This window comes from Vipera ursinii (genome assembly GCF_947247035.1).
Source record: "Vipera ursinii genome assembly, chromosome: 3".
In the NCBI taxonomy this organism is placed as follows: Eukaryota; Metazoa; Chordata; class Lepidosauria; order Squamata; family Viperidae; genus Vipera; species Vipera ursinii.
The window spans coordinates 212,782,089-212,809,975 of record NC_139516.1 but is presented as its reverse complement, the minus strand read 5'-3'; the positions used below and the strand labels follow the sequence as shown (position 1 = coordinate 212,809,975).

General features: G+C 51.1%; 2 protein-coding genes across 5 annotated transcripts; one reads left to right on the top strand and one right to left on the bottom strand.

Moving 5' to 3' along the window:
* Positions 1–200: 200 nt before the first annotated feature.
* On the top strand, positions 201–3,394 carry CCDC166 (coiled-coil domain containing 166; the record flags this gene model as incomplete). The annotated part of the gene is made up of 1 exon (XM_083360362.1): positions 201–3,394. Exon 1 carries the CDS (start codon positions 2,381–2,383, stop codon positions 3,392–3,394), a length of 1,014 nt encoding a protein of 337 aa, XP_083216488.1. The 5' UTR covers positions 201–2,380.
* Positions 3,395–5,625: 2,231 nt separating this feature from the next.
* MAPK15 (mitogen-activated protein kinase 15) lies at positions 5,626–27,603 on the bottom strand. Of its 4 annotated transcripts, XM_083360563.1 has the most exons (15): positions 27,490–27,603; positions 27,314–27,412; positions 27,189–27,218; positions 25,672–25,762; positions 24,395–24,525; positions 21,775–21,938; positions 17,288–17,427; positions 15,536–15,593; positions 15,271–15,408; positions 15,056–15,161; positions 12,357–12,618; positions 7,251–7,342; positions 6,454–6,597; positions 5,865–6,096; positions 5,626–5,817 (listed from the first exon to the last, which is right to left on the bottom strand). In XM_083360563.1, exons 1-14 carry the CDS (start codon positions 27,565–27,567, stop codon positions 5,878–5,880), a joined length of 1,752 nt encoding a protein of 583 aa, XP_083216689.1. In that variant the 5' UTR covers positions 27,568–27,603; the 3' UTR covers positions 5,626–5,817; positions 5,865–5,877. The 4 variants fall into 4 exon arrangements, 3 of the variants coding, with proteins under 3 accessions (XP_083216689.1, XP_083216688.1, XP_083216690.1); XM_083360562.1 differs by having other exon boundaries at positions 5,626–6,096; XM_083360564.1 differs by having other exon boundaries at positions 5,626–6,096; positions 6,454–6,594.
* Positions 27,604–27,887: the final 284 nt, after the last annotated feature.

Sequence of the window (27,887 nt, the reverse complement as noted above, 5' to 3'; positions counted from 1 at the left end):
TCCAAGACTCTAGTTTGGCTGTGTTCAACTGCTTGTGCTTCCATAATGTTGAATTCCAATATTGCATAATCATTTCCCCCCAAGGTTCCTGTTGCTTTGACACTTTCTATCATTTCATCTCTGTTTGTGAGAATTAAATCCAATATGGCTAATCCCCTAGTTCCCTTCTTTACTTTTTGGGAGAGAAAGTTTGTCAGGAATCTGTTTGATTTTCCACTTGGTGCAGTTTGTCTCCCAGTTGATATCAGGGTAATTAAAGTCCCCCATTACTATCGTGATGTGCTTCCTACATACCTTAGTTAGCTGACTAGCAAAAGGTTCATCTATTTCCTCTGCTTGGTTGGGCAGCCTATAGTATACACCTATGGCAATGTCATTTTCCCCCCTTTTATACTGACCCAAATGCATTCAAATTTACAGTTTTCATCATTGTTGTGCTCTATTTCTATAAAGTTATTTCTTATATATAGAGCAACTCCACCTCCTCTTTTGTTAAGTGTTTCTTTTAAATAATTTAAATTGCTCTAGCTGTGTGTTCCATTTGTGGGTTTCTTCTCACCATGTTTCCATAATGGCAACAATATCATATCCGCCCTCATTTACCTGAATTTCTAGTTCACCCTGCTTACTGTTCATACTCTGTGCATTGATGTATAGACATTTGAGTCCTTTATGACTGACCCTGTGTTTACTTGCTACATAACTTGTGTGGTGCCTGACTTCCCCTATTTTCTTAGATTGCTGGGGACAGTGATGTTCTGTATCAATTAACTCACTGTCCCATGGTTTAGTTTAAATGTTCCTCCAGAAAAGCTGTGAATTTATTGCCAAGTAACTCAGTCCCTTTCTTGGATGGATGCAGACCATCTCTTTTGTACATTTTTTCATTGGACCAGCTACAGACATCGTGACTAATATATATATTTTTATTTTAATTCCATTTATATCCCACCCTTCTCCAAAGACTCAGGGCGGCTTACAAGCTTAGCAGTAGCAATATAACCAAAGCCTTCTCCTTTACACCACTCCTTTAGCCACATATTAAATTCTGCTATACGCTGGCCTTTTCCATTTTGCTCCTTATACACTGGTAAGACCTCTGAAAAAGTGAGCCTACAACCTATTCTGCTGAGTTCCTGTCCCAAGCTCTGGAAATCATTCTGCACACAGAGTACATCCTTTTAGGACAGATAGTGCCAAGACGTACAATAGCATCCACATCACACTCAATGCTGGCATTGTTGACTATTTTGAAAATACACTTCTTGTCCCTACTGGCAGTAGCACCTGGAAGACACCTGACCCCTTTTGAAACCTCTGTATCATTTCCTAAATTTACATCCCTTATAATTGAATCACCAACCAGAAGGTGGCTTCTCTTTTTGGGTACCTTTCTTTTCTTGCATGACTGATGTGTAATACCTGATTCGCACTTCTCCCTGTCAAAAACAAGTTCATCTCGGACCATGGTCCCCTGCTTATTTGAGTTATCATCACAACTAAATTGACCTGTTTCCTTAGTGTCCCTATTAAAGTCAGGAAGGGCACTCTATCTGTTATGCATGGACACAGCGAAAGCTTTGGGTTTATGGTTCACAGCTCTCACCCTGCCAGATCCCACGGTTGTCCACACTGCCCTTCTCCTGCAGGATCTTTGCGGTAGAGGGGGCTGATAGCACGGAGGCTCAGTAGAGTAGAAGGGCTGAGCTGAACACCTAATTTCTGCCTGAAGAGCACAGATTACAGACCCTAGATAAATAATCTGTCCTTGTAGACTAGTGATTTGTGTACAGATAGGACATTTTCCCAGTTTGAAAAGAGTGCTGCGAAAGACAGCTGCAAAACAAGTGTTGCACTGAACTAAGCCAGACATGCTGAGATGAAACCACTATTTTTGATTTTTAGTTATATGATTCACGGCACGCGGGCCACTATTTTGCTCCTCCACCCACCTTAGCTCACAGTATTGTAGCTTTTCCCAGCAGCCTCTGGCAGTTTAAAAGCAAAGAGGGTCCAATCAGCAAGGGCTTAGCTACTTTGCTCCTCCACCCACCTTAACTCACAGTATTGTAGCTTCTGAGTTAAATAACTTCAGTACTGTGTTCAGTTCTGAATGCCATGTTTTAAGAATGATCCAGAGAAATTAGAACAGGTTCAGAGAAGTTGTTGAGGAATTTTTGTGAGTTTGTCTGTTTTGCTGCAAGGCAGAACCCATAATTTGGTGGGGCAAGACACAATGCAACTCAACCGCTCCCCCCCAAGGGAGCTCTGAAAACTTTGTTACTGCGAATCTCTAGATGTGGTTACAGATGTGACGGTTTGCCATTCTCACTCTTTTGTTTCAACAGCATCTGAAGTTCCACCCTTTGGCCTAACGAAGATGGCCCCGAAGAAAAAGCCCAAAGGGAAGAAAAGCAAAGGCAAGGACGGGGCTGTGGGCCCTTCGGGCGCTGCACCTTTTGTGAGTGAGAAGGAGCAGCGCTTGCAGAAGGAACTCGACATCCTCTCCGAACACGTCGTCATTTACTCTCAGCGGCTGCGGCACTTCCAGTCGGAAAACGAGTACTTGGACAAGGAAGCCCAGCAGGTCCGAGAGGCCAGCAAGGTCTACCTCTCTTACTTAACCCGGAGAACCGTCCGTTGTCAGAATGCCATCATTTCCCTGAATGACCAGAATCGGTCCGACCTCTCTCAGATCCAGAAGCAGAAAGCAGAAGTGGCTGCCCAGTGTGCCGAGAGAGAGAGGGAGGTGAGGCGCCAGCTCATGGAGCTGGAAAACAAGCTTTTCCTCCTGAACAGGGAAGTGGCCGAGCTGCAGCCCTGGCAGGATCTGCAGCTTCGACATCTGACCCAGATACGGGAGCTGGAGAAGGAGCTGCTGATCACCAAAATTCAGCACGCAGAGCAGATGCACAGAGTCAAGAGCCGGTTCCTTCACCAGGCGGCCGAGTATGAGATGAATGCTCAGCAGAAGGTCCAAATTCTGGCCAAGCTGGCAGAGGAGGCGGCTGTACGCAGCCTCATCCAGCACACCAAGCAAGTGAAAGCCGACAATTGGAGCCTGCAGAATGAGCTTCTTGGCCTCATTAAGCAAGCCCAAACGCTGAAGGCTTTTCTGAGACACTTGCAGGAGCAGCAGCACCGCCTTTTTCAAGAACACCAGTGCAGGCAAGACCTCGCACGCAGGCGCTCCTGGCTGCAGCAGCAGCGTGGGTCTCGCCAGGTCATCACTCCCGGCAGCAGCTTTCGATGCACCCAGCCAGCCAAGGGCAAGCGTGCCTCGCCTTCCTCTCCAAGGGTCAGCCTGCTGGTGGCGCAGGGATCCAAGCCCTTCTCAAGCAGCTGCCAGCCAGAAAGGATGGCTGCGCCTCCCTTCCCCACGCTCAGCACTTGAAGGCCCCATGCCGAGGGCTCTCTCTCTCTCTCTCTCGCCTGGCCTCTGCAGCCAGCCACAGGTGCCTTCCCCACGGCGAGGAGCCAGGTGGCTCTCTTCTACAGAGACAGCGGCACAAGCCCGTGAGGCTCGTGCTAGCGAGGCTGAGCTGACACCCACAGGCAGGGCCACTCTTACCTTTGGGAGCGGCAGGTATCAGCAATATAGTATTTTATGGCTGTTTGTTCGGTTCTAAGTGTTCTGGGGTTATATTGGTCCGTGCTTTTATTGCAAGTTTCCCTGCCAAATTGCCTAGTGAAAGGGGTCACTGGAACCAATGTTAAAATAAATGTTATTTTTAAAACTTCCATCATTTGGGACTACATTTTGGAGGAAGAAAGAAAGATGTCGCAGATAAATACGTGATGGTAGACAAACACATGGTGCAAGTTTTAAGAAGCCGATCAGATGCCAGACACTCTGCCAGATCCAGCATCTCCAAAGTAAATTGCTTCTCTTTCCTGCATTTGGAAAGTGCATGTTATAAAAATGGACCGCCAAGTTTCCAAGAACCCTTTCTCAGACACGGATGATGGAGCACCTCCATCATCTCCAGAGGGCTAAGGACAGCTCACTGTGGCCAACTCGCCTTGGCCAACTCACCGTAACACAATTCAACGCTGGATAACTCAAGAGAGGGACCATAAATTGCAGCGGGCCTTGTCATACTTTAGGTTTGAACCTTCTCACCACTATGAGCCCTGGTGGCAGCGCAGTGATTAGAAGGCAGCATTGCAGGCTAGCACACTGCTGACTGCCAGGGGTTCGATCCTGACCGGCTCAACGTTGACTCAGCCTTCCATCCTTCTGAGATCAATAAAATGAGGAGCCAGATTGTTGGGAGGGGGCAACATGCTGACCGTAAACTGCTTAGAGAGGGCTGCAAAGCACTATGAAGCGGTATATAACTCTAAGTGCTATTGCTATTACTTCTCAAGTTAGAAGTCCTCAAGGTTGGGGTAAGCCAAAGTATGGAGTCCACAATTCACTTGTTCCTCTCTTGATTATCTTGCACTGAATTGTTCCATGGCGAGTTTGTCCTGCAGCGAGTCACGCGGTGTGAGACAGCCAGGGCAAGTTGGCTGTGAATTGTCCCATTCTGATCTTCATTTTGAATTTGGATCTCCCTCTGTAAGTCTCCTCCTCCTCAGGAACAACTCTGCCCTTCCCTTCTTTAGGCTAAAGACACCCAGTTTGTAGGAAGGTGGGGGAGGTTTGTCTCAACACTTCTCTTCCCAATTTCCATCTCTCCTGAGACCGGGACCATCTGGGATCCCTTTTCCTCCTTGCCAAAACTTCAGCATCCCCCCCCTAGCACCCCCCCCCAATGAAGTGCACTCTGGCCTCTCAGCTGAAGGGGCCCCGTTTCTGGCTGGCTGCAGAGGTGACAGCAATGGTCTATCCTGCCATGATTTCCGAGTGTTCTTTGGGCCCAAAAAAAGACCCCAAGGCAACCTAGCCATCAGGAAATACGACTTCGGCAACTGAGCACCGGAGACCATGGCCCAGAGAGATGATAGCCTCTCCCATGCTGGATGGGTCTAAACGGCCTCCACCCCGTTCCCAGACCGAAGGCAGCGCTGGGCTTGGGCCTATACGACCCCGCCCTGCTGTAGGAGTCTCTAGGTCAAAGTAGGGGAAGGAGCGTCCTTCGCTCGGCTTCTGAGCCCTTTCCCAAGCTTTTTACGAAAAGTCCCCGATGCTGGTCTGCAGACCCTGGGAACACAGGGCCGGTCGCAGGGCCAGGAAGGAAGGAGGGGCAGCAGTCACACAGGCATGGTTTGGGGAATGTGCCACTTTCTCTGCAGCCCATTTTCCAAACCTGGACCCAGGCAGACAAGTGGGCAAATGCAGCCTCACTTCTTTCCACCGTGCCCAGTGTCGATTCCCATGCAGGTGCCAGTCGGGCGCAGCAGTGGCATTATCGAGGAAATGGCCCCCCTGGCTAAACGCCCCACCCCCGCCTGCTTTGGGATCCCCTCCCAGCCTCCCGTGGGCCTCCCGGAGGGCCTCCTGCAGGATCAGGTGGGAAGGGAGGGAGAGCACAGCTGAGCTCTTCAGAAAAGGTCCTTGGAAGCAGAGAGCGGAGGTCTCCCCAGATGGGCAAGGACTCCAACAGCCAGGGACCAGCCAGTGCCCGGGGCTCGAAACCCAGCCTACCCTGAGTAAAGAACAGGCGCTGCTGACTTCACTCCGTGTAGAAAAGTGTTTTATCTCAGAATAAAACGGAAGGGAGGCTTTATTTGGTTGTGACAGTGCCCAACACACAGGTCGGCTAGCCACGGCGTTAAAAAAAAAACCCCGCCACTTGGCTGGAACCAGGCAAAGGCTCAGACTGCCCCGCGCTTCCTCCTCTCATGAGAGAAGCCACCGAGTGGTGCTGAGCGAGGGAGGGAGGGAGGAGGCCGGCTCGCCTCCTTGCTGCAGGCGACCAGAGGCCACGCTCAGAGCTCCTGGGGGCTGGGGGCGAGCGCTGGGCGAGCAGCGCCCGAGAGAGGCAGATTCTGAAGGGCAGACTTGCAGATGGTCCCGTAGGACTGGGAGTAGCTGCCCAGGTGGGCCTTGGGGTCACCAGCTATTCCGACGTTTGCTGTAACCTGGAACATTTTCCTGCAGGGCTTCAGAAACAAAGGAGGCTCTTCCCTGCCGTGGGATTCGGGGTTCTGCCAAGAGCAAAGAGGGGAGTTTTGGGGTGAATCGAAGGGGTGGACTGGGGCAGGCTCTCAAAAGGCGGACAATTGGAAGAGCAGGCCAGGATCATTACGCTGATTAGCAGAATCACATCCTGCATTCTTCCAGGAGCTCAAGGGGGGAACGTAGCGCCCTCCCTCCCCCACTGATCCCACACAACCACCGCACAGGGAGGGAGGGAGGGATTTCCCCACCCCAGGGCCCCCCCACCCCTGCCTGCCTCTCAGCTTTTCCCGGCCAGGGAAAGTGAAGCTGGGTTGTCCCAGGGGAGCCCTCCAGCTGGAAGGCAGCCAAGCCCAGGATTGTGGGTCAGGCCAAGCTTCACTCACCAGCCCAGTGGCAGCCCTGCTGGGAACAGCCCCCTTCCTCATCAGATGCTGGTGGAGGGCCGCTTCCTGAGCCTGGCTGAGCAAGGAAAGAGGCTTGCAGGGGGACGTGGCCTGGCCTGCCGCTCCCGGCCCCTTCGGCACCTGCTGGGGCAGATCGCAGAGAGAAGGAGACTGCATGACTCTGAAACACAACTGGCCTCACACAACTCCCCCAGCACCACCCAGCTTAAAGGAAACCAAAGGCAGCCCCACCGGAACAGGGACGAGAGGGGAAAAGTCAGAGGGACAGACAAAGAGCCGGAAACACCTGAAAGCTGATTGTCAGCAACGCAGGGATCGTTTTGCCCTCAGGCGGGCTAAGAGCTGGGGGCTCCTTCCAGAGAAACACACGCGCGCACCCCCCGTGGAACAGCTGTGTGCCGTGGGTCTTATGTACACGGCCCCTTTTGTGAGGCAGAGCTCCTCAGTCTCTCTGCAGCCCAAGAGGAAGGGGGGACAGAGGGCTACGCAAACGCACGCATGGCTGTGCGGGGGAGGCCCTTCCAGGATGCAGCACGTAGGAAGCACTGGGCCCCCTTCTTGGAAGCCCCTCCGAACATTTGCTACCAGCCGAGAACAGGGAAAAGAGGAAAACCTGGCAGCACTCTGGAATCAAAATGGGAAGGAGCCAGGATCACCTCGGGTGAAGCGTGTGCCAGCCCGGCAACTGGAAAGGACCAGGAGCTCCTGGGGTCCGGGTGGACGCCTGCAGTCCTGCAAGGTCTGCATCAGCAAGGGCAAAAGGCGGAGCAACTCACGTCCCAAAGAGCGGATGTGCCTGCTGCTCTCCGATGCTGCCGAAGGCCAGAGGGAGGCGGACCTGTCACCACGTTGTCAGCAGGCAGGAACTCTTTGGAAAGGGGAGAAACATGAAAAAGGGAAAGTTGGGCAAATCGCAGGCAGGTATAGACAACCTGAGGTTCTACGGTCTCCAGCGATCACGGGTGCAGCTCCCGGAGCACTTACAAAGTGGTCAGTAAATTGGAACCGTTATGTGCCAGAGAGAACAAGCAGGGTAACTATTTATTTATTTTATTTATTTAGTTATATTTATATACCGCCCTATTCCCTGAGGACTCAGGGCGGTTTACAGGGAATTAAAAATCCAAAATACAAAAATTAAGAACAAATTAAAAAGTATTAAATTAACCCTGTAGTCAGTTAAAAAGAACCCCTAATTAAAAATTCCTCCTCAGTCTGGGCCCGAGAGCTGAAAGAGCCAGGTCTTCAGGCCCCGGCGGAATGATCGGAGGTCGGGGGCAATCCTCAGCTCCACCGGCAGCTGGTTCCAGAGGGCAGGCGCCCCCACTGAGAAGGCCCTATCCCTGGGTGTCACCTGCCGGCAATCTCTCACCGGCGGAACCCTGAGCAGACCCTCCCTGTGGGAGCGCACTGGGCGAAGGGCGTTTGATGCCGGCAGCAGGTGTTCCCTCAAATATCCCGGACCCAGGCCATGTAGGGCTTTATAGGTGATAACCAGCACCTTGAATTTCACCCGGAGGGCAACCGGAAGCCAATGCAGCTCGCGGAGTAGAGGTGTTACATGGGAGTATCGGGAAACCCCCATTACAACTCGCGCGGCCGCATTCTGCACCAGTTGAAGCCTCCGAGTGGTCTTCAAGGGCAGCCCCATGTAGAGAGCGTTACAGTAGTCCAAACGGGAGGTCACAAGCGCATGAGTGACTGTGCGTAGGGCGTCTCGGTCCACATAGGGACGCAACTGGCGCACCAGGCGAACCTGTGCAAAAGCCCCCCTGGTCACGGCTCCTATGTGATCTTCAAAATTGAGCCGTGAATCCAGGAGGACGCCCAAGTTGCGAGCCCTATCAACGGGGGGTAACACCTCACCCCCCATCATTAGAGGTGGAATAACATGGTTAACCCGAGACGCCGATATGCACAGCCACTCGGTCTTGGCGGGATTGAGACGAAGCCTGTTTCTCCCCATCCAGACCTGAACCGCCTCCAGGCACCGGGACATCACGGAGAGGGCATCACTGGGTTGGTTCGGGGTGGAAAGAAAAAGTTGGGTATCATCAGCATACTGGTGATACCCCACCCCAAAACCACGAATGATCTCGCCCAGCGGCTTCATGTAGATGTTGAACAGGAGAGGTGAGAGAACCGACCCCTGAGGAACTCCACAAATGAGAGACCTCGGGGCGGATCTCTGCCCTCCTGTCAACACCGACTGCGAGCGGCCCCGGAGGTAGGAGGAGAACCACCGTAGAACGGTGCCTCCCACTCCCAACCCCCTGAGACGCCGCAGCAGGATACCATGGTCGATGGTATCAAAAGCCGCTGAGAGATCTAATAGGACCAGGACAGAGGAGCAACCCCTGTCCCTAGCCCTCCAGAGATCATTCACCAGTGCGACCAATGCCGTCTCCGTCACCTATGAAGAAGTTGAATCTGTCGTTAATGGATGTTAAATTAAATCAGGTAGCATTTGTCCTGCCTTTGCCCATTTCTTGCGGGGAATCTCTGAGAGTGCCCCATCAAAGCTGGTGCACATCCCCGATTTAACAATTGGAATTGCTAGGTGAGGACTACCTGAATTGAAATCCTTAAATCAAGGATGGCTGAGAAGTTATCCGCAGACCCCTCACATCCTGGACATAAAGCTGTTTCAACTCCTCCCCTCAGGATGGCGCTATAGGGTATTGCAGGCCAAAACAACTGGACACAAAGACAGTTTTCCCCCCGCCTGCCACCACTCTTCACTGACCATCTCATTCTCACAGGGCTGCCCAGTGCCTACTAACCCTTGTAGCACAGCCCGCGTCCTTCGGCTGCATTCCAAGAACCGGAGCTGTCACGCTGGAGAAGAAACGGCTGCTGCAAGGCGGCACATTAGGCGGCAGAACCAACCTCAGCCCAGCCACCTATGTGCCACGCTGGACTTCTGCCTGACCACTCCCTATTTTAAATACAGTGAAGGTTTCTACAGGCAAAAACACGGCTGCGTCCCCCATTGTGGCCAATCTCTACATCGAAGACGTAGAAACCAAACCCCTAAACTCCTTCACAGGAACTCCACCCACTCCACTGGCACAGATATGTGGATGAGACACCCGGGTCAAGACTCAAGCACAGGAATTGGAAGCTTCACCAAACACATCAACTCTGTGGACAGATACATTAAGTTCACTTGGGAAGATGTTAAGGAAAATAATAATAATAATTAATAATAATAATCATAATAATCATAATAATCATAATAGTAATAGTAGTAGTAGTAGTAGTAGTAGTAGTAGTAGGGCTTTTCAACCAGTGATACAGGTACCACCTGTGGGACATTGGCACCTGGCAGGTGGTACGCGACCATCCTAGAAAAATGGTAGCGGGGGAAGGGAATGAGCTGAACCTGTGGCAGCACCGCACAAGCCTGAGCGAGAGATGGCTGGAGCTGCAGGGCTGTCAGGGCTCAGCAGAAGCGCCAGGATCAGCGCTTCTTCGGGGCTGTCAGGGCTCAGCAGAAGCATCAGGATCAGCGCCAGGCTCCAGCTGGAGCTTGGCGCTGATCCTGGCGCTTCTGAGCCCAGAAGAAGCTCCAATCAGCTGGAATGTAGCAGCATCTCCAGGGTCTTGTGATTTACATTCAGATGCTTGGCAACTGATTCCTATTTATGACGGTCACAGCCTCCCAGGGTCATGTGAAGTGAGCAAAACCTGCTGCAACCACCCAGCAGACGGGGGAGAATAAAAACCAAACACCCCCCCACCCCACCCCCGCTGCCAATCCTCAACAGAAATGCTCACAACAATGAAAACCTCGGACAGGAGGATGAGCGCCATTGGGTGGGCAGGCAGGTGTCTTGCTCGGCTGTGGCTTGGGGGGGGCACTTTTTTCAGTGCCATTGTAACTTCAAACAGTCACTAAGCAAACTGTTGTAAGTCGAGGACTACCTGTACTTCATCACATTTTTCCTTTTTTTTTTTTGATCAAGTTTTTGACACCTTGCTAGGCAGCTGGTGGTACTTGGATGCTGCCATATCCTAAAAGTGGTACAATGGGTAAAAAGTTTGAAAAGCCCTGACCTAGTCCAACCCCCTGCTCAGGCAGCAAGCCCTATACCAGGGGTGTCAAACTGCTGGCCCACGGGCCAGACACGTCACAAGGAAGCCGCACCTACCCGATTGCTGACAATGGCAAAACTGTTCCGATACGTTGTGCAATATCACATGACGTTGTGAGTTTTGACATGTCTGCCCTATACCATTTCAGGCAAATGGCTGTCCAGTCTCTTCTTAAAAACTTCCAGTGTTGGAGCATTCACAGCTTCTGCAGGCAGGTTGTTCCACTGGTTAATTGTTCTAACTGTCAGGAAGTTTCTCCTTAGTCCTAGGTTGCTTCTCTCCTTGATGAGTTTCCATCCATTGCTCCTTGTCCTGCCTTCTGGTGCTTTGGAGAATAGCTTGACTCCCTCTTCTTTGGGGCAGCCCCTGAGATACTGGAACACTGCTATCATGCCACCCCTCGTCCTTCTCTTCATTAAACTACACATACCCAATTCCAGCAACCGTTCCCTATATGTTTTAGCCTCCAGTCCTCCAATCATCTTTGTTGCTCTTCTCTGTACCCTTTCTAGAGTCTCAACATCTTTTTTACATCGTGGTGACCAAAACTGGATGCAGTGTTCCAAGTGTGGCCTTACCAAGGCATTGTAAAGTGGCATTAACACTTCACGTGATCTTGATTCTATCCCTCTGTTAATGCAGCCTAGCACCGTGTTGGCAGCTGCAGTTTGGCATTCCTGGACTGTGCAGTACACGTTAAGGAAGATGGAATCCTTAACACTGAAGTTTACAGAATAACACCCCCCCCCATACACACGCACAGAGAGAGAGAGTTCAGTATCTACATTTTTATTTTCACCACCCATTGGAGCACAAAATGGGAGTGATCGGACCCCTACACCACCGGGCTGAACATTTGCCTACCAGCAAAGATGGAAAAGAAAAAGAGGAAGCTATCCTGAGTGGGCCTTCATTGAATCCAAAGAAAGACCCTGTCCTCCGTAACAGACAAAGACGACAATAAATGAAGCAACATTGTCATGCCATGCATTGCAGGAATATCTGAAGAGCTCAGGAGGATTTTCAACCAGCACAATATACATTCACACTTTAACCCCCAAAATACACTAAGGCAGAAGCTTTTCCACCCCAAGGATAAAACACCCAGACACAAACTGAGCAATGTGGTGTATGCAGTACAATGAAGTGAGCCATGTGCACATCTGTACATTGCAGAAATAAAATAACAACTTCATAAACACATGGCACAACACAGGAGAACAAACCCAACAGGACAAGATTCAGCAATCCATCTTCATTTGAAAGATAAAGGCCACTCTTTCAAAGACAGTAAAGTCCACATTTTGGACAGAGAGGACCCCTGGTTTGAAAGAGGGGTCAAAGAAGCCATCTACATTAAAACTGAACAGCCCTCTCTCAGCAGAGGGGGAGGGATCCGACACCACCTATCTCCTGTTTACAACACAGTCCTTTCAGCAGTTCCAAGAAGGCTCCACACCCATTTGCACTATTCAGGTGACCCTGAGGGCACACATAAGCCTCCAAGTGGCCTCAATAACTCTCAGAAAGAGTACTAATGACCAGATGACTGCAAGGAATATAAATCCTTCCATTCCCCACCATTTAGTCAAAACTGAAGAAGTTTCTTGGATGAGAAGTGAAACATCTTCAAGGAAAAAATGAAGTCCAGTTGCCTTTTGAAGAAGGACTTTGGGACATCTTGGAATGTAATTAATCTACCCACGGAAACATGTATTCATTTGTGGCAGGAAGGCAGATTCTTGCAAAATTTTAGTGTACCTTTGCAAGGAGAACGCACTTACTTTGGGCAGCTGCATTAACTGTAGGAATGCAGACTGTGGAGCTCAACTTTGGCTTTGGGTTTCTTGCCTCATTTGCTCTCTGCTGGGAAGCTGCCGCAAGAGGTGGAGGTGACCCATGGGATGGAAGAGGCGGTGTCCTTCCCTGCATCAGGCAGCGGGCTCCAGGAGGGGAACTGGCCTCCGAGGAACCAGACAGAAGATGACCTCGATGGAGGGGCTGTTGCTTCTGTGCTTGGCTGCTGGCCTTCCATCCCAAGATCAACTGGAAGGGAGAGAGAGAGAAGGGAGGGAGGGAGGGACTCGGAATTTCCTTTTGTGGCCAAAGGAGCCAAGGCAACATGACAGGGAGGACTAAAACTTGCACTGGAAATTTGAAAGCGGGAGGAGAAGGGGAAGGGGAAAAATTCCTTTTAAGCAGAATCCAGCCAGTGAGGAAAACACTAACTATGGATGGCTTCCCAGCCTGATTCACCCAAAAGCTTCCTTTTAGTCCTTTGAAAAACTTCCCAGCCCCCTCTTTTCGTGCACTCTGTGAATGACAGGCAGGGTCAGAGCTATATTCCCCCCCACACACACACACACCTCTCACCTGGTCTTTATGGAGGTTTTTAAGAGACTGGACAGCCATTTGTCCAGAATGACATAATTTCTCCTGCTTCAGCAGGGGGTTGGACTAGAAGACCTCCAAGATCCCCTCCAACTCTTCTGTTATGGACCATCCCTGTTTGCCTGTGACACTGCATGGACAGACTTCTGTTCTGATGTGGCCACAGCAATGGCATCGTTTCCATCAGCAATAGAGCAAATTCAAACTATGCTGGGTAAAAGAGCTTCTTGGCACGTACACAGGGAATTTTGTAGTGACGTGTATAATTGTCTACATTTAACTGACTCGCCCAAATTTCAGGCAGAAGGAGCTCTTTCTCATTAAGACTAATGGCACCATTTGTATGTAGAACAGAGAACATAAAATCATAGGCTGGAAGGGACGTCAGAGGTCTTCTAGCCCAAACCCCTGCTCGAGGCAGGATACCTTATACCAGGGGTAGGCAACCCCGGCTCTTTTGTGACTCATTGAAGTCCATGAGTCATAAAGGAGCCGAGGTTGCCTACCCGTGCCTTATACCATCACAGTCAAACGGATGTCCAGTCTATTTTTGAAAACCTCCAGTGCAGAGCACTGGGGGCAAGATGTTCCATTGATTCATTGTTCTCACTGTCAGAAAATTTCTCCTTATCTCTTTAACAAGCTTCCAGGCATTACTATTTGTCCTGAAGGCTTCTGCGTCAACCTCCTCTTCTCTCTGACAGCCCCTCACACTGCTGGAAGACAGTTATCATGTCCTCCCTAGTCCTCATCTTCAAAAGGCCTCTTGCTCCTTATATAGAAGCCTTTGTAGGTTTATTTATAAGAAACTTTGTTTTTACTTTGGCATTTGTTGAAAGTTTACTTTGAGCCTTCCAGACTGTCCTTGCAAACTCAGACTATTGTTTGCTGGAATTCTGCTCTATTTACAAGCCTCTCTTTCCATTTATTGTCATTTTTATAATAGCAATAACAACAATAATAGAGTTGGAAGGGACCTTTGAGGTCTTCTAGTCCAACTCCCTGCTCAGGCAGGAAACCTTATACCATTTCAGACAAATGCCTGTCCAGTCTCTTCTTAAAAACTTCCAGTGTTGGAGCATTCACAGCTCATGCAGGCAGGTTGTTCCAAATTTCTCCTTAGTTCTAGGTTACTTCTCTCCTTGATTAGTTTCCATCTGTTGCCTCTTGTCCTACCTTTGGGCGTTTTGGAGAATAGCTTGACTCCCTCTTCTTTGGGGCAACCCCTGAGATACTGGAAGACTGTTATCATGTCCCCCCTCGTCCTTCTCTTCATTAAACTGGACAGACCCAATTCCAGCAACCGTTCCCTATATGTTTTAGCCTCCAGCCCCCTAATCATCTTTGTTGCTCTTCTCTGTACCCTTTCTAGAGTCTCGACATCTTTTTTACATCGTGGTGACCAAAACTGGATGCAGTATTCCAGGTGTGGCCTTACCAAGGCATTGTAAAGTGGTATTAGTACTTCACGCGATCTTGATTCTCTCCCTCTGTTAATGCAGCTGCAGCACACGGCTGGCTCATATTGAAGTGATTGTCCACTAGGACTCCGAGATCCCTCTCACAGTTACTACTGTCAAGCAAGGTACCACCTATACTATACCTGTGCATTTGATTTTTCCTGCCTAAATGCAGAACCTTACTTTTTTCACCATTGAATTTCATTCAGTTGGACAAGTCTGTCAAGATCCTTCTGTATCTTAAGCCTATCCTCAGCTGGCGAGAGAGCAACCAAGCTGCTCACAATTTCTTTCTCTGCAATATTTTATTTGGGCCTTTGTTACCTCATTTTTGGTTTCCTAAGCATCCTGAACTGTTTTCCCCTTCAGGATTTCCATCCGTGGACTCCTTTCTAGTCTCTTTCTTAGTTTGTTGAAGTCAGCTCTTAAACTCTAGAAAAGCAGCCCGACTTTGTTCAGTCATGCTTGCCTGCATTAAGGTAAACCTGAGTGCGTCATAGTCACTCTCTCCCAAGGTTCCTACACCTTCGGGACACGCCTCTTCCTTCAGCTCTCTGGGCCATGAAGGATCTCCCAAGAGCGGAGCTGAAGGCCCCCTCAGGGTCCCTCTGGGCCAGGGGCAGCGGGGTTACCTCATAAACCCGATTGCGATACTCAGCCACCGAGAGCTGCACGTCGTCAGCAAGAGGAAGGGTCACACTGCGGTCGAGAGCGGGCTCTTTGGCAGCACAGTGGAACCTACCGAGAGAAGGCCGGGTGAGCACAAGGCCGTCCGAGGGAGGCTGGGACACGGCTTTGCCCGTCTGAGAGACCAGACGGCCGTAGCGAAGCCCCAGGGGGCTCTCACCTTTGCACGTAAGGGTGCTCCAGGGCCTCCTCTGCCGTCAGCCGCTTCTCGGGGTTGAAGACCAAGAGCCGCTTCAGAAGGTCCAGGGCCTGGGGAGGGGTGGAGGCAGGCAAGAGCTCCTCCAGAGTCAGCTGGGGCCTGCAGCCAGGACAGGAAGCACACTGCAGTTCCACTCCACAGAGAGCTCCCAGCCCGCCTTTCACCCCGAGGTGACAGAGGTGCCTCCTCGGGAACTGCGATCCGTTCAGCAAAAGAAAACACTTACTGGGAGCTGACACGGTTGATAACGGAGACTCGGTAGTCAGAACGGAAGGCCTCCACATCTGAAAAGCAAAGGAACGGATCAGAAGATCCCCTCAGGGTCTCAGGGACCACCGAGGAGAGCCTTTCTGTATTTTCCAGCAGGGCCTGGCGTCTGAGAGGGCAGTTTGGGGCTTCAGCGGCACCTAAATCCAGGAAGTACAAATAAATTTCCCTGCAGACTTCTTTTGTCTTCTCGTCCTCCAGTGGGTACCTTGAACAGACGGGCAGTTCGCCTTCTCTTCTGACCTGAAAGCCCCGGAGTCCTTGGGGTTACCAAGGCCCTAGAGGTCAACTCCCTGGCGAGAGGCCGGGCACAGCTGGGGACTTAAGAGGGAGGGCTTACCAGAGAGGGACAGGGCGTCTCAGGAAGGGGCGCAAACTAATCGGATTCTTCAGGGGGTGGCTGGTCCCCCCTCCTTTCCTCTCCCACCTGCTCCTCCAGGGCTGCTGAAGGAGACCGGCCACACTGCTCTCGGCCTCCCTGACCCTTTCCTGCGCTCCCCTGTCTGCGGGACGACACACACCGAGCTGCAAACTAGTCCCGCTGGCCGGGTGGGCTGGGCAGGAGAGAGCTGAAACCTAGAAAACCAAGCCGAATAAGCTACGATTCAACTGAAGTGTGGGGGAACCCAGGGGATGACCCAGGGGTCATTTTTAGGCGGCCCCTCTTCACTTCCACTTTTGGGTTTGGACTGTGCTCAGGTGAGCCCCCTGCACCCCTCCCCATCCAAGCCACCTGGGCTAGATTCTTTCAGATCCGGGTCGTCTCATGCCCTCCAGACCCAGAAAGGTGGCTTATTTTGCACTTGGGGACGCAGACACAGAAGCCTTTTCAAAACGAGGCTGGTGCACACTGTCCCTGTGGTTGGGGGCAGAAAGGGGACACTAGGTGGTGCTCTAGTCTGGTGGTTTGGCCAATGGGTGGCGATTTGTTTAGTGGACGTCTCCCCTCCTGCTACGCTAAACCCAGGGGGTAACAGGAAGTTTGGGTTGCTGATCTCCACGGACGCTCTCAGCTCCCTCGACGTCTCCACAAATTCCAGCCTTAGCAGGGGCCTGAACTAGGTGTCACCTGTGTTCCTTTCCAATGCTGTGGTTCCCTTCCACGCTGAGACTAGGATCAGCTCCCAAACCATCCAGAAGGCCGACACCTACGACAGCCAGAAAGGGGAGGGGCAAGGTGCCTCTGTGGGCCATCCCAGGGAGACTCTGCCTCCTTTCCAAAGCTTGGCTGAGGATGAAGGTAGACATCTTGTAAGGGGGGACTGGAGCCCAGGGCCAAGCTGCTCAAGAGTCTGTCGGGGTGGGTGGGATGGGGGGTTATGGGAAGCTCTTCAGAAGCGCCAGCTTCAATAAATCAATCCCACATCCCAGGACTCCCCTCTCTGCTTGCAAAACTCTCAGAAGCTCCCTGCCTGCCTGTGCGCCAGTTGGGCTCAGCAGGAGGAACAGCAGAAAATCTTTGGCATCCACAAGGCGCCTCAGAGCAGAAACGGGTGAGATTCTGGTGGGGGGGAGCCTTCGGTTTCCCTTCGGCAAAGGAGGAGGGAACAAAGGGATGGCGATGCAACAACGCACCAGAAGGGAGCTGTGAATGGCTCCACCTGCCTGTCCCCTCAGATCTAGGGAGGGAGAGCCAGAGAGAGAGGGAGAGCCAGAGAGAGAGAGAGAGAGAGAGAGAGAGAGAGAGAGAGAGAGAGAGAGACCTTCTTACCTTCTGCGCTGGGGGGAGGAATAACATGCAGGATCTGCTCTATCTGGTTGACGGTTGACGTTCCTGGGAACAGGGGCTTCCCCAGCAGCATCTCCCCCAAGATGCAGCCGATGCTCCACATGTCCACCCCCTTGGTGTAACTGCAGGGAAAGAAGAAAAGGCATCTGGGATCAAAAGTCCCGTTCCTCCTCCTCCCCCCCGGTGTGGAAAGCGCAAAGGCCACGTGCACCTGGTGCCGAGCATGGGACGAGGGGCCGGTTTTCCCCTGAAAAAGTAGCAGAAGAGTTCACCTAATCTGATTAACCTGGGGAAACGGCTTCGGCTGTTGGAAACGGCTCTGGTTTGGGCACCGCAATCAAGCTCCAATGCCAGCCATGCCATTCATTTAGGGCACAAAGAAATGTTTTGGCACTCACAATGTGACTGTTATATAAGGAATACAGAGGCTGAATGTGGCCAAGGCCCATGTAGTCCAAAAAATTGCATCACACGGTGGCTGTGGAGAAAACGGGGGTCTTTTGGTCACAAGCGGCATAATTTCTCTACGCTGATTTTGAGGATACGCTTTAGTATATTGCTGCCATCATTCCAAAATTATACAGTTACCTGATTTGCTTCCCCGTTCCCAAAATGTTCCTTGCCACTCAGTTTGGCTGGAGGCTTATGCAGCTCCCATAGTCTCTCCTGTATACCAATTTGGAAGAAGAGAAGAGGGGCTCCTGCCTGCGAGCCATCCGTTCAATTGAGGTGTGGCTGCACAGCTCCCCTCCGTTTCCTTTCACCCTCTCCGCCAGCCCTGCCTGCCTCTCTCGCTCTCCCCCTGGCGCTTCCGGGGGTGGCCGTGTCTTCGAAGGGAATGGCCAGCCAACCTGTAAGGCGCTTTGGCAGAAGGGAAGCGATTTCTTCCATTTCTTCCTAGTAGCCACCGGGAGAACCATTTCTGTAAATTGCACAGAGAGCTTTTGCTATTAGACAATTTAAAATTTTTAATAAACATGTACGCAAAAGTCTGGCCTCCAATTTCAACTATAGCTGCCCAGCAGTTATTGCTGTGATCAGGGAGTAGTAAACTAACACACAGTGAGAGGTCCTGTAGCCCAACCCCCTGCCGAAGGCCGGAGTCCTCAGACTATTCCAGTCAGGTGGCTGCCAACCCTTGCTTGAAAACCTCCCGCAACGGAGCTGCCTTCGTTCCAAGAGGCAGCCTGCCCCACTGCTGAAGGGCCCTTTGGGTCAGGAACCCCCCCCCACCTTTACCTGTAACGCTTCCACCTGCTCTTCCTTCTCCTGCCCTCCACACCTCTTCCCTGCCGCAGTCCTTGAAAGAATGCTGCCGTCTCTCCTCACCCCAGCCCTTCTCTTCTTTGGGCCAGTAGCCTGTTCCCCTAACCTTCACCACAGATTTAGCCTCCAGGCCCCTCTTCTCCACCGTCTTTCTAGTTCTTCGGCCTCCTCCTTGCACTGGGCCAGTGTTCCAGGCCAGTCTCATTAGCGGAGCTGAGAGCAGAAATGCCATTTCCCAGGATCTCCACATTGCACCTCCCTCGATGCAGCCCAAGACCGCACCGAGTCCTTCAGCGGCAGCTTCGGCACCTCACAGGCCAAATGTTTAATCTGTGGCCTGCCAGAACGCCCAGGGCTCCTTCCAACAGACGCTACTGCCAAGCTAGGCAATGCCTGTCTTGTGCCGGCATGCCTGCTTTTCCAGTGTTCAAGGATATGAGCGCTCTATGTGAGCCTGTCCATTCTTTTTCTAAAACCCTTGAATTGATGCTCATCTCCACACCCAATGGCAGAAAAATTCCAGAATCCGCAACTTCCTTTTATCGGTCCTCATAGCCTTGCTTTTAATTTAAATGCTTGGCCCAGGTTCTAACATTATGAGAGGAGGAGAAAATCTTCTGTCTACATTTTCCTCATGCGGGGTAGTGTTATATACATTGTGGGATCCCAAATCAGCAAACTTTAGTGGACATGTCTTGAGTCACAGTTCGGGTGCACAATAGAGTCAGCCAGAAGCTGTCATAACAGCAGGTAAGTTGTACAAAACAAAGTGCTGGCAGCAAAGAGAATAGGGGGTGGGAAGCATAGGCTACACAAGAATTAGAAACCAGTAGCATTTGTTTAAACTGCTGCTGTGTACAATTCCCAGGCAAAGAAGCAAATTAGAAACAATTACTTATGATCAAGGATAAGGTGCTTTTAACTTACATCAATCATTGCCTGCTCCTAATAAGGAAATTAGGAAAATGGCATACGTGATAAAACGGTGCATTTGCATGTAACACCCTGTACCTACGGATCACTCATTTTGAAACATCTTCAGCTGTTGGCTGTATTACCTGCAAACAGGGTCAAGGGAGCGCTTTCCTGCAGTTCTGATATCACAGACAGGATGCCGACATCCAGAGATCTGACCCAAATCAATCACCCAGGGCTGCTGTCACTGCTGATCGCAGCCACTCCCAGCGTCTGACTCTGGCAGTTGATGGCTCATCGGGGCTTGCCAGAGAGGCCCTGACCCATCACATCCCAGGGCGTTGCAGGCCTTCCCTCTCGAGGCACTGAGTGCACGCACGGTAAGCGGTCGACTCTGCACCTGCACCGGGCAGCCCCTGCCTCAGCTCCTTTTGCGTGAGACCACCTCAGTGACGGGCTTCTGTGTGCCGAGAGAGCGAACCCCCAGCCCCGGCCCAAAGAGGAGCACCCCTCCTCCCCCCCATTGTCCGAGCTGGATATCTTGCTGAAACTATCCCAAAAGCGCTTTTCCAAAAGGCAATTGGAGTTTCTTGGGGTTTCTTTCCTTGAAAACATTTCACTTCTCCTCATGACCTGGATGACTGAGAATCTCCACGGACAGTTGCTGAGACTGATCGAAGGCCGTCTCAGTGGGCAGCGGATTGACAGGCAAGGCCCACAAGATCATTCAGGCACGGCAGAGATAAGGATTCCCCACATGCAACAGGTGTGAATGCCACCTTTTAAGGCACCACCTGCAGGTGACAGTGGGAGGAGCTTTGACGCTTCTGTCCCAGGGACATTTTGAGAAAGGCAGATTGGTCCATTTGGAAAGCAAACTAGAGAAGGGCAAGGGAGAAATGGAGCGGGGGGGGGGGGGAGGAAATCCACAACAAGCAAGGATTGTGCAACTGAGAGCAAGAGAGCCCACCCAAGGCTGCGCTACCCTTTCCCTCCCTCCTCCTCCCCGGCCTCCTGCCAAGCCAGGAGCAGATGCCAAGCGTGGCTGCCAGCCACAGACAGACGTTCACCCGGTTCTGTGTTGTTCTAGAGCCAGCTGTGCTTTGGGTCACAGAAATGGGTCCGCTGCTATGTGTGATTTCTCTTGCTTTCATTCACTACCTCCTGGATTTGGGGGGGGGCATGTGTTCCTCTCAGAAAGATTGCTGTTTTAAGCTTTCCCACTGATAAAGATCGGTGGCAATTTGTGTGTGGGGGGAGGGGGTGGAGCGTGAGGGAAAGAATGTAGGGGATGAAGAAGGGGGAGAAGACAGGCGTATCAAAACCAGAAAATAAGACTTCTGCCACGGCTGGTCTTGCTTAAGAGTGGGAAGCTACTGCATAGCAAAAAGGAAGGGGTGGGGGCGGAGGGGGGGGCAAACTATCTGCTGCCCCGCTGAAGGAAAAAAGAAAGAGGGCATGTGCGCATGGACACGGCCTGGGTCACAAAAAGGAAAACTTGACCCAGGAAAGTTAGTTTCCTGGGAAATGAACCCGTAATAAAGGGGAAGGGGAAACAATGGCACTCAGATCCTGACCCTCGCCAGGCCTCACCCTTTACAAAGCAACCCAAGAAACTCTTGTCACTTTACAGCTTGTATCTTTGCAACTACAGGAGAAGGGGGGAAAAAGTTTTTAAAAGGGAGTGCAACCATTAAGAGTGGCCAAAGGTGTTTTGCCAATCCTCATTTGAATTTATTGGCTCCTGAGTTATCCTTTAATTATGGAAAAACTGAAAAAATAAAAGACCCTCCAGCAGCTACAAGCCCAGAAGGGGCAGAAGCTCTGACGGGAAAGCCTGCTTCCAGCCCAAGCACCGGAGAAGGTCTCCATTTTTAAAAAGCTTTTTCAGATGCGACAGGTGGATCCACAAGTTCCTCTCTAACCAGATATTTTGAACCAAGGAAGCAACCAGGCTGTTCCTGGTTCAAAATGGGGAGGATTGCTATGCGGTTTGCTTCTCTAATGTCTAACCCTAACCCTCAAATTGCCTCAGGGTTTGTACAAATTTCAAACTATGGTCAGTCCAGGAAGCCGCAATCTCTGATTACAGGGAACAGTTCCTTTCTGTCATAATCTAACAAGCATCTGGTTACGAAACCCAAACTACAACTTCATTCTGCGGCTCTAGCTTGCTTAGTCCCCCTTAAGCTCTCAAAAAGGTTTGGGACTTTGGGTGGGAAGGAAAAGTAAAGCCGGAGAAAACCACCCTCCCTCCTCCTCCGGTTCACGTGGGGTCCACTCCTTACCATTTTGACGCAAGCAGGATCTCAGGGGCTCGGTACCAGCGAGTAGCAACATACTCCGTAAGTGCAGGGTTGCCTTCATCTTTTTCGATTTGGCCCAGGGAACGAGCCAGTCCAAAGTCACACAACTTCACAAAGCAGTCTCTGTCCAGCAAGATGTTGGAAGGCTGGAAGCGAAGGGTGATGAAAAGAGGAACGGTGAGGGAGGGACTCGCACACCCATCAAATCACTCAACCCACCGGCATCCGGCTATGCCCGATTCTACTAAAAGCAGATAAAAAAGGGAAGCGCTCTTCTCTTGGAATAGCGGTGATCAGAGATGGGAGCTTCTCCTCCAGAACACTTTCCAGTTAATAAAAGAAATGTATTTTAAGGCCTCAATGCAGGGTGGAGAACATGCCTAGCCCTTTCCCCTTAAAATAATAATTCCTTGTCCAGTGTGAGGCTTTAAAAATCTTCCTTTTATAAGGCCTGCTTATCACGCCAAGCGATGAGTGAATTTTCTAGAGACCGTGCATGCAAGATAATGGTGCTTATGTTAGAGGGGAGCATGTCTGCAATAGATAGCCCCACCTAATCTCCATTGCCGGTGCGCGCACACACACACACACACACACCCATACTCCCCTGGAGCCCATTACCCCAGGCCAAAGTTTTCCTTCCTTCTGGTATGAAGCTAGGGTTTAGCCATGAAATGGTTCATGGAACTCACCCCAAGACCTAGGGCTGGCTTTTGTTTTTTTCGTTCCATTCAACTGTGTCAGATTCTCGAGACTACCTGGACAAGTCCCTGCAATTTTCTTGAGAAGATTTTTCAGAAGTTGTTTGCCATTGCCTCCTTCCTAGGGCTGAGAGTGGATGGCCGGCCCACTCAGATGGCTTTTCTTGAGAAGATTTTTCAGAAGTTGTTTGCCACTGCCTCCTTCCTAGGGCTGAGAGTGGATGGCCGGCCCACTCAGATGGCTTTCATGCTAAAGGCAGGACTAGAACTCACAGAACCCCAGTTTCTAGCCTGATGCCTTCACCATGACACAGTCTGGCTGATTACGTTCTCTCAATTTAATTGACCTCATACTTAAACTATAAACTATACAATCCAGTGAAGGAAATGTAGAAATACAGTAAGTAAATGACGTGCCTGGAAGAAGGATGGTCACGGTTAGGATAATCCAGTCCCCGCTTTGTCCTCACTTAATTTCATTAATTTAAGACTTTTTTTTACCTAAATAGGAATCATTAAAGGAGGCTGTGGCACCTCCTCACCCCCAAAAGTCCCATTTCAGGGAAGGTGGCAGAGCGAGGGCACCTGGGCTTCCGCTTCAGAAGAGTCCGGAGGAAACAGATGATCAGAATCCAGATCAATCAGGTTTCAAGCCAGGATTTAGTATAGAAATGACGTTGGTCATGCTAGTTCACGGTCTGATGTCCCTCCTGGTGCTCTTTGCTCTCCCCAGGCCACCTGATGCCGGTGGCCGTGGCATCCTTCTGGGTCAGCTGTAGGGGCTGAGGCTAGGCTGCTCTGTGGCATTTCTTCCCATTTCTCCCCAGCTACCTTCGCTCGGCGGTGTGGCCAGGTGGTGAGTGATCAGGCCCCGGGTCATTTGCTCAGGCTTTGATGCTGCCTCCCCTTCCCCTCAACACACACACAAAGCCTTTGGGTGAAATCTTTGGAAAGGCTCGGATGAGAAGTGAAACTGTGTGGCTGCCCAAGGGATGTGGCCAAAATCCTAACCAAGTGCCCGGAAGCTATGCAGGGCTGGATGGAGAGGAATAGGGTTCATCATGCCAGGTGGCCGTGTCTACTACTAAGGCTACCAAGGTCTGGAAGTATTTCACTATCAACTGCCAGTGGGGCTGCACTTCCCCATTCAAGAATTGCAATTAAACTTAAGCACTCTCAGCTACTCCTCAAAGAACGGGTAGAAGCTGCGCCTAAAATGGCCTCAACACAAGCACATCTGTGCCATCGATTGTGGCCTTTTCTGGCCCAGCAGGCCTTCAGGCAGCCACTTCTGCCCTGGTCACCTCACGATTAAGTGGGGCTGCTCATTCGGAAGCCTCAGCCTATTGGTGGTCCAGAGCACAGAAACGCAGGCGGTGGTGGGATGGCTGCCTTACGTGTGCATGACTCCCATTATTCTGGATACCAGATGGTTTCCAACAGAATTACAGTTTCTGTTCCTTGTGCATAAGACCCTTCCTGGCAGAATACCTGACTGTCTGCGGGACTGTTTATCTCCATTTGCCTCTGTCTGTCTGTCAGTCAGCACAATCAGGCAACCAGGGCAGATACACTCTGGGTCCCACTGATTAAATACAAAAAGCATCATCTTGAGGTATCCAGGAAGCCCACTTACAATTGCCCCCTGGAAGCGTATCTCCCAGATTACTACGACCTCTACATTATGACTTTTAGGAAATTATTAAAGGCCTGGTTGTCCTCTAGGGCCTTGGGGACAGTGTGGTTGTGGATCTCCTTTAGTTATGGCTGTTTATGGCTGATGTTCTGTTCATCTGGTCACCCGTGTCTTGTTTTTTAAGTCCTTTGTCTTTTTATTTGTAAGTGCCTAGTCATCAAGGAACTAGAGTCAGGGCCTAAAATTTGATAAATAAAATAAATACCTTTTGGTCCCTGTGAATAACATTTCCTGAGTGGATAAATTTGGTGGCTTTCAAGAGCTGGTACAGGATGTAGCACTTATGAATGTCTTTCAGTAAATTTCCCTTCTTGATCACTGCATGCAAGTCTGTCTCTGAAAAACGAAAGCAGCAATGAATGTGTAGCCCTTGTTCCGAGGGTGGCTGCAGACCAAAACACATCACTGGCATTGTTTGAACAGAATATATCACAAACACTGTGGGATGTGACATTGGGCTTTAATTTTCAGGATTCCCTATTGGCAGAGCATAATCTCCCATTATAAACCCTAACCCGCTAAAAGATTTTTCTATATGCTTCCGTTATTAACACATTTTCATTACTCTGAAATAACTCTGTAAACTGCTGAACAATTAAAACCATCCTAAGACCCTTGTGTTGCAAGTCACCTCCACAGGTTTATCTTCCATTCAAGCTTTTATTTGAAATGGCATTTACAAATTTGCTTTTATTTATTTGCTGCCTTTGAGGCAGTATTAATTCCTGGCAACTGACTAGTTCCTAGAATTTTACTCATTTATTACAATTATTTTATATCCCACCTTTCAGGAAAACAAGCCTTCCAAAGTGTTTACAGCAATGTAAATAACTGTAAATGAAAATGGAGTCTAACTCAGGCACGTATTATCGTATCTGGTGGACATGTGGTAAAGCAAAGGCTTATTGGAAAAAAAATACATACCTGGTTAGAAAAAATGTTGGGAGAACATGTAGAATTTAATCCTGAACTTTTTCTATTTGGTATGATACCAGAAAAGATTAATAAACAAAGTTTATATTTGGTTCTACACATTACAACAGCAGCAAGAATAGCCTTCGTGCAATACTGGAAAAATGAAGGAGTACCACCAGAAGAAGAAGTAATTAAAAAAATATTGGAATGCACAGAGATGGACAGATTAACTATGAGACTGAAAGATGAAGAAGAAACAGAACACTACCAAACCTGGGAGTCATTCTACAAATGGCTAGAGGAGAGAACTAAAGATTAGGATTTGACTATGTATTAGCGCTTTTGAACCCAGACTGCACACTGGTTGAAAAACTAACACATGTAAGAAAAAAAACCTAATAAAATCTTTATTTAAAAAAAGGGAAAAAAGAAAATGCAATCAATAGTTAAAAACAAGCAAACTTCTAGGATTTGAATCCAGCTGGACAGGCTTCTGTGGTGTTGGCTGGCTGCCTGCCTCCCTCCCTCCCTCCCTCCCTCTCTCATGGGAAGCTGGGAAGAGCTCACCCATGGATTCGAAAACCAGGTAAATGTCCTTGTCATTCTGAGCCCGGATGACGTTCAGGAGCTGAATGATGTTTGGATGCCCTCCAAATTCCTGCAAGACAAAAGACCAAGCCAGCCCTGGCCTATGCTGGAGCCTGCCCTTCTGAGCTGGGTTCTCTAGGGCAGGCTCCAGGTAGCGTTGGTTGGGGGGGGGAGATCACTCCCTGTGCACCCGCTGTGTAGGGCGCCACAGGATTCCACTTTCTTCCTCCTTTTCAACACCTACCTGAACCTGGGTGGGGTCACCTCCCAGTTTAGGGCTATACTTTTAATTTTATCTTTTGGCTCCAGGCTGGCCAAGGCAGACCACCAAGTTTCTGCCCCAATTGAGCTGATATGCAATCTAGGGGTGGGGTGTCTTCCTGGATTCAGAGTTCCTGCTTGAAGAGCAGGTGTCAGTTGTGACCAGGAAGGCCTTCGCACAACTTGTTTCATGCACCGGTTCAGAGAGTCACTCGTGCCCTAGTCGCCTTGCATACTGCAGCACCCTCTACATCGGGCTGCCCTTGAAGATCAGAAACTTCAACTGGTCCAAAATGTGGTGGCATAAGCAGTAATGTCTCAACGTGCCCATGTAACACTTCCGCTTCGAGAGATATACTGTGGGTTTGCTTCCGGAGGCAACTCAATGTGGCACAGGGCCTGGCTACTTGGGGGAACCACCTGTCCCGAATCCATCCTGGGGGTTTCTTTAGTTAAAGAGTGCCCAATATCAGAGCCCTGGAAGCGCCTTTTGTCCGCTTCTCTGGAAGGAGGTTCCTCCGAGAATCAGTTGCCCCGCCCCACCGCCCACGCCGCGGTGCAAAATTTTCCCAGGCCCTCAGCAAGGGACCCCCACCCCCACTTCACGGCATTTGCCCTTAATTGTCTTTATCTTTTATCGATTTTATTGTAATTTCGTTTGTTGTGAGTGGCCCAATTTCACTGAAATTCAGGCAGCGTAAAAGTTTAATAAATTATTAAGATTGCAAGCTGGAACGAATAGGAAGCTTGTGGTTTTTGCAGAACGGAAATAAAAACCCTTAACCGGCGCCTTTCAATAGTGACCAGCCAAGGGAGCCCTTCTAAGAAAAAACGTTTTTTATAAAAAGTCATTTTTATATACGCTGTCCTCTGAGAGCCAACTGTTTACATAACCTGTTATTTGTTACAAAACTGTTGAAATCCATACAGAAATAAATAAAAAAAGGGCTGGCCTAAACACCCATTTAAGGAGTTTGCCCAGGAACTTGCAGGACTCGCTGGCCCTCGTCTTCTTCCACCGTTTCAAACCTTTCAAGGGAAAAAAACAGCTTCCCGGGGCAATTTAGAAGGGGGCGGAGGGGAGCAAAGAGGGAGGGGAAGCTGAAGGCCGCCCTCCCCCTCCCCCCCCCGGAGCCGCTCCCCACTGACCAAGCAGGCCGACCCCTGAACCGCCGGCCGGGAGGGGGAGGGGGAGGGGAGACCCCCGCCCCTCCCTCCCCCCGCGGGGGCCTCACCTGGAGGAAGGCGATCTCGCGGAAGGTCCTCTGCAAGGCAAGAGCGGAGGCGAGGCTCGCGCGTGGGCGGAGGGGGGCTCGGCGGGAGGCCCGCCCCCCCGCCCCCCCCGGAGGTGGGCCCTCACCTGAGCGTCGGTCCGGTTGCGGAAGGCGTCGAAGATCTTCTTGACGGCCACGCTGGCGCCCGTCCGGCGCTCCGTCGCCTTCCACACGATCCCGTAGGCCTGCGCGGGAGGGGGGGTGAGCAGGGGGGGCCGAGCAGAGGAGGGGGCCCCCCGCCCCCTCCCCTCCCCGCGCTGACCCCCTTGCCCAGCCGCCGCTTGATCTCGTAGCGCCGCGCCACCGCCTCCTCCACCTCGGCCGGCGCCGCCGCGCTCATCCTCCGGCCCGGCAGATGCGCCGCCTCCGCCGCCGCCGCCCCCCTCCCGCTGCTCGACGCGGTTGCCCCGGCGACGCCCACGCGCGCCCGCCCCGCCCCCAGCGGAAGCCGCCCCGCGAGCCCCCGCCCCTTCCGCCTCTCCGATCCCGCCCGCCGGTTGGCCCGGAGGAGGCGCCGGGGCGGGAGAGCCGGAGGGGGGCCTGGCGGGGCTTCTCCTCCCGCTTCCCCGGTGGCGGCGGCGGCGGCCGGGCGCGTTTCCTTTCGGGCCGGACCCTGCCCCCCCCGCCCCCCCATGGGCCCAAGGGGCGCTGAGCCCCCGC

Coding starts and splice junctions, on each gene's coding strand:
- MAPK15 (XM_083360562.1), bottom strand. CDS start 27,567: ATGAGCGCGGCGGCGCCGGCCGAGGTGGAGGAGGCGGTGGCGCGGCGC. Junction 25,763..27,188: donor GCGAGATCGCCTTCCTCCAG/GTGAGGCCCCCG, acceptor TTTGTCTTGCAG/GAATTTGGAGGGCATCCAAA. Junction 12,619..15,055: donor ATCGCAATCGGGTTTATGAG/GTAACCCCGCTG, acceptor TCTCCCTTCCAG/TTGATCTTGGGATGGAAGGC.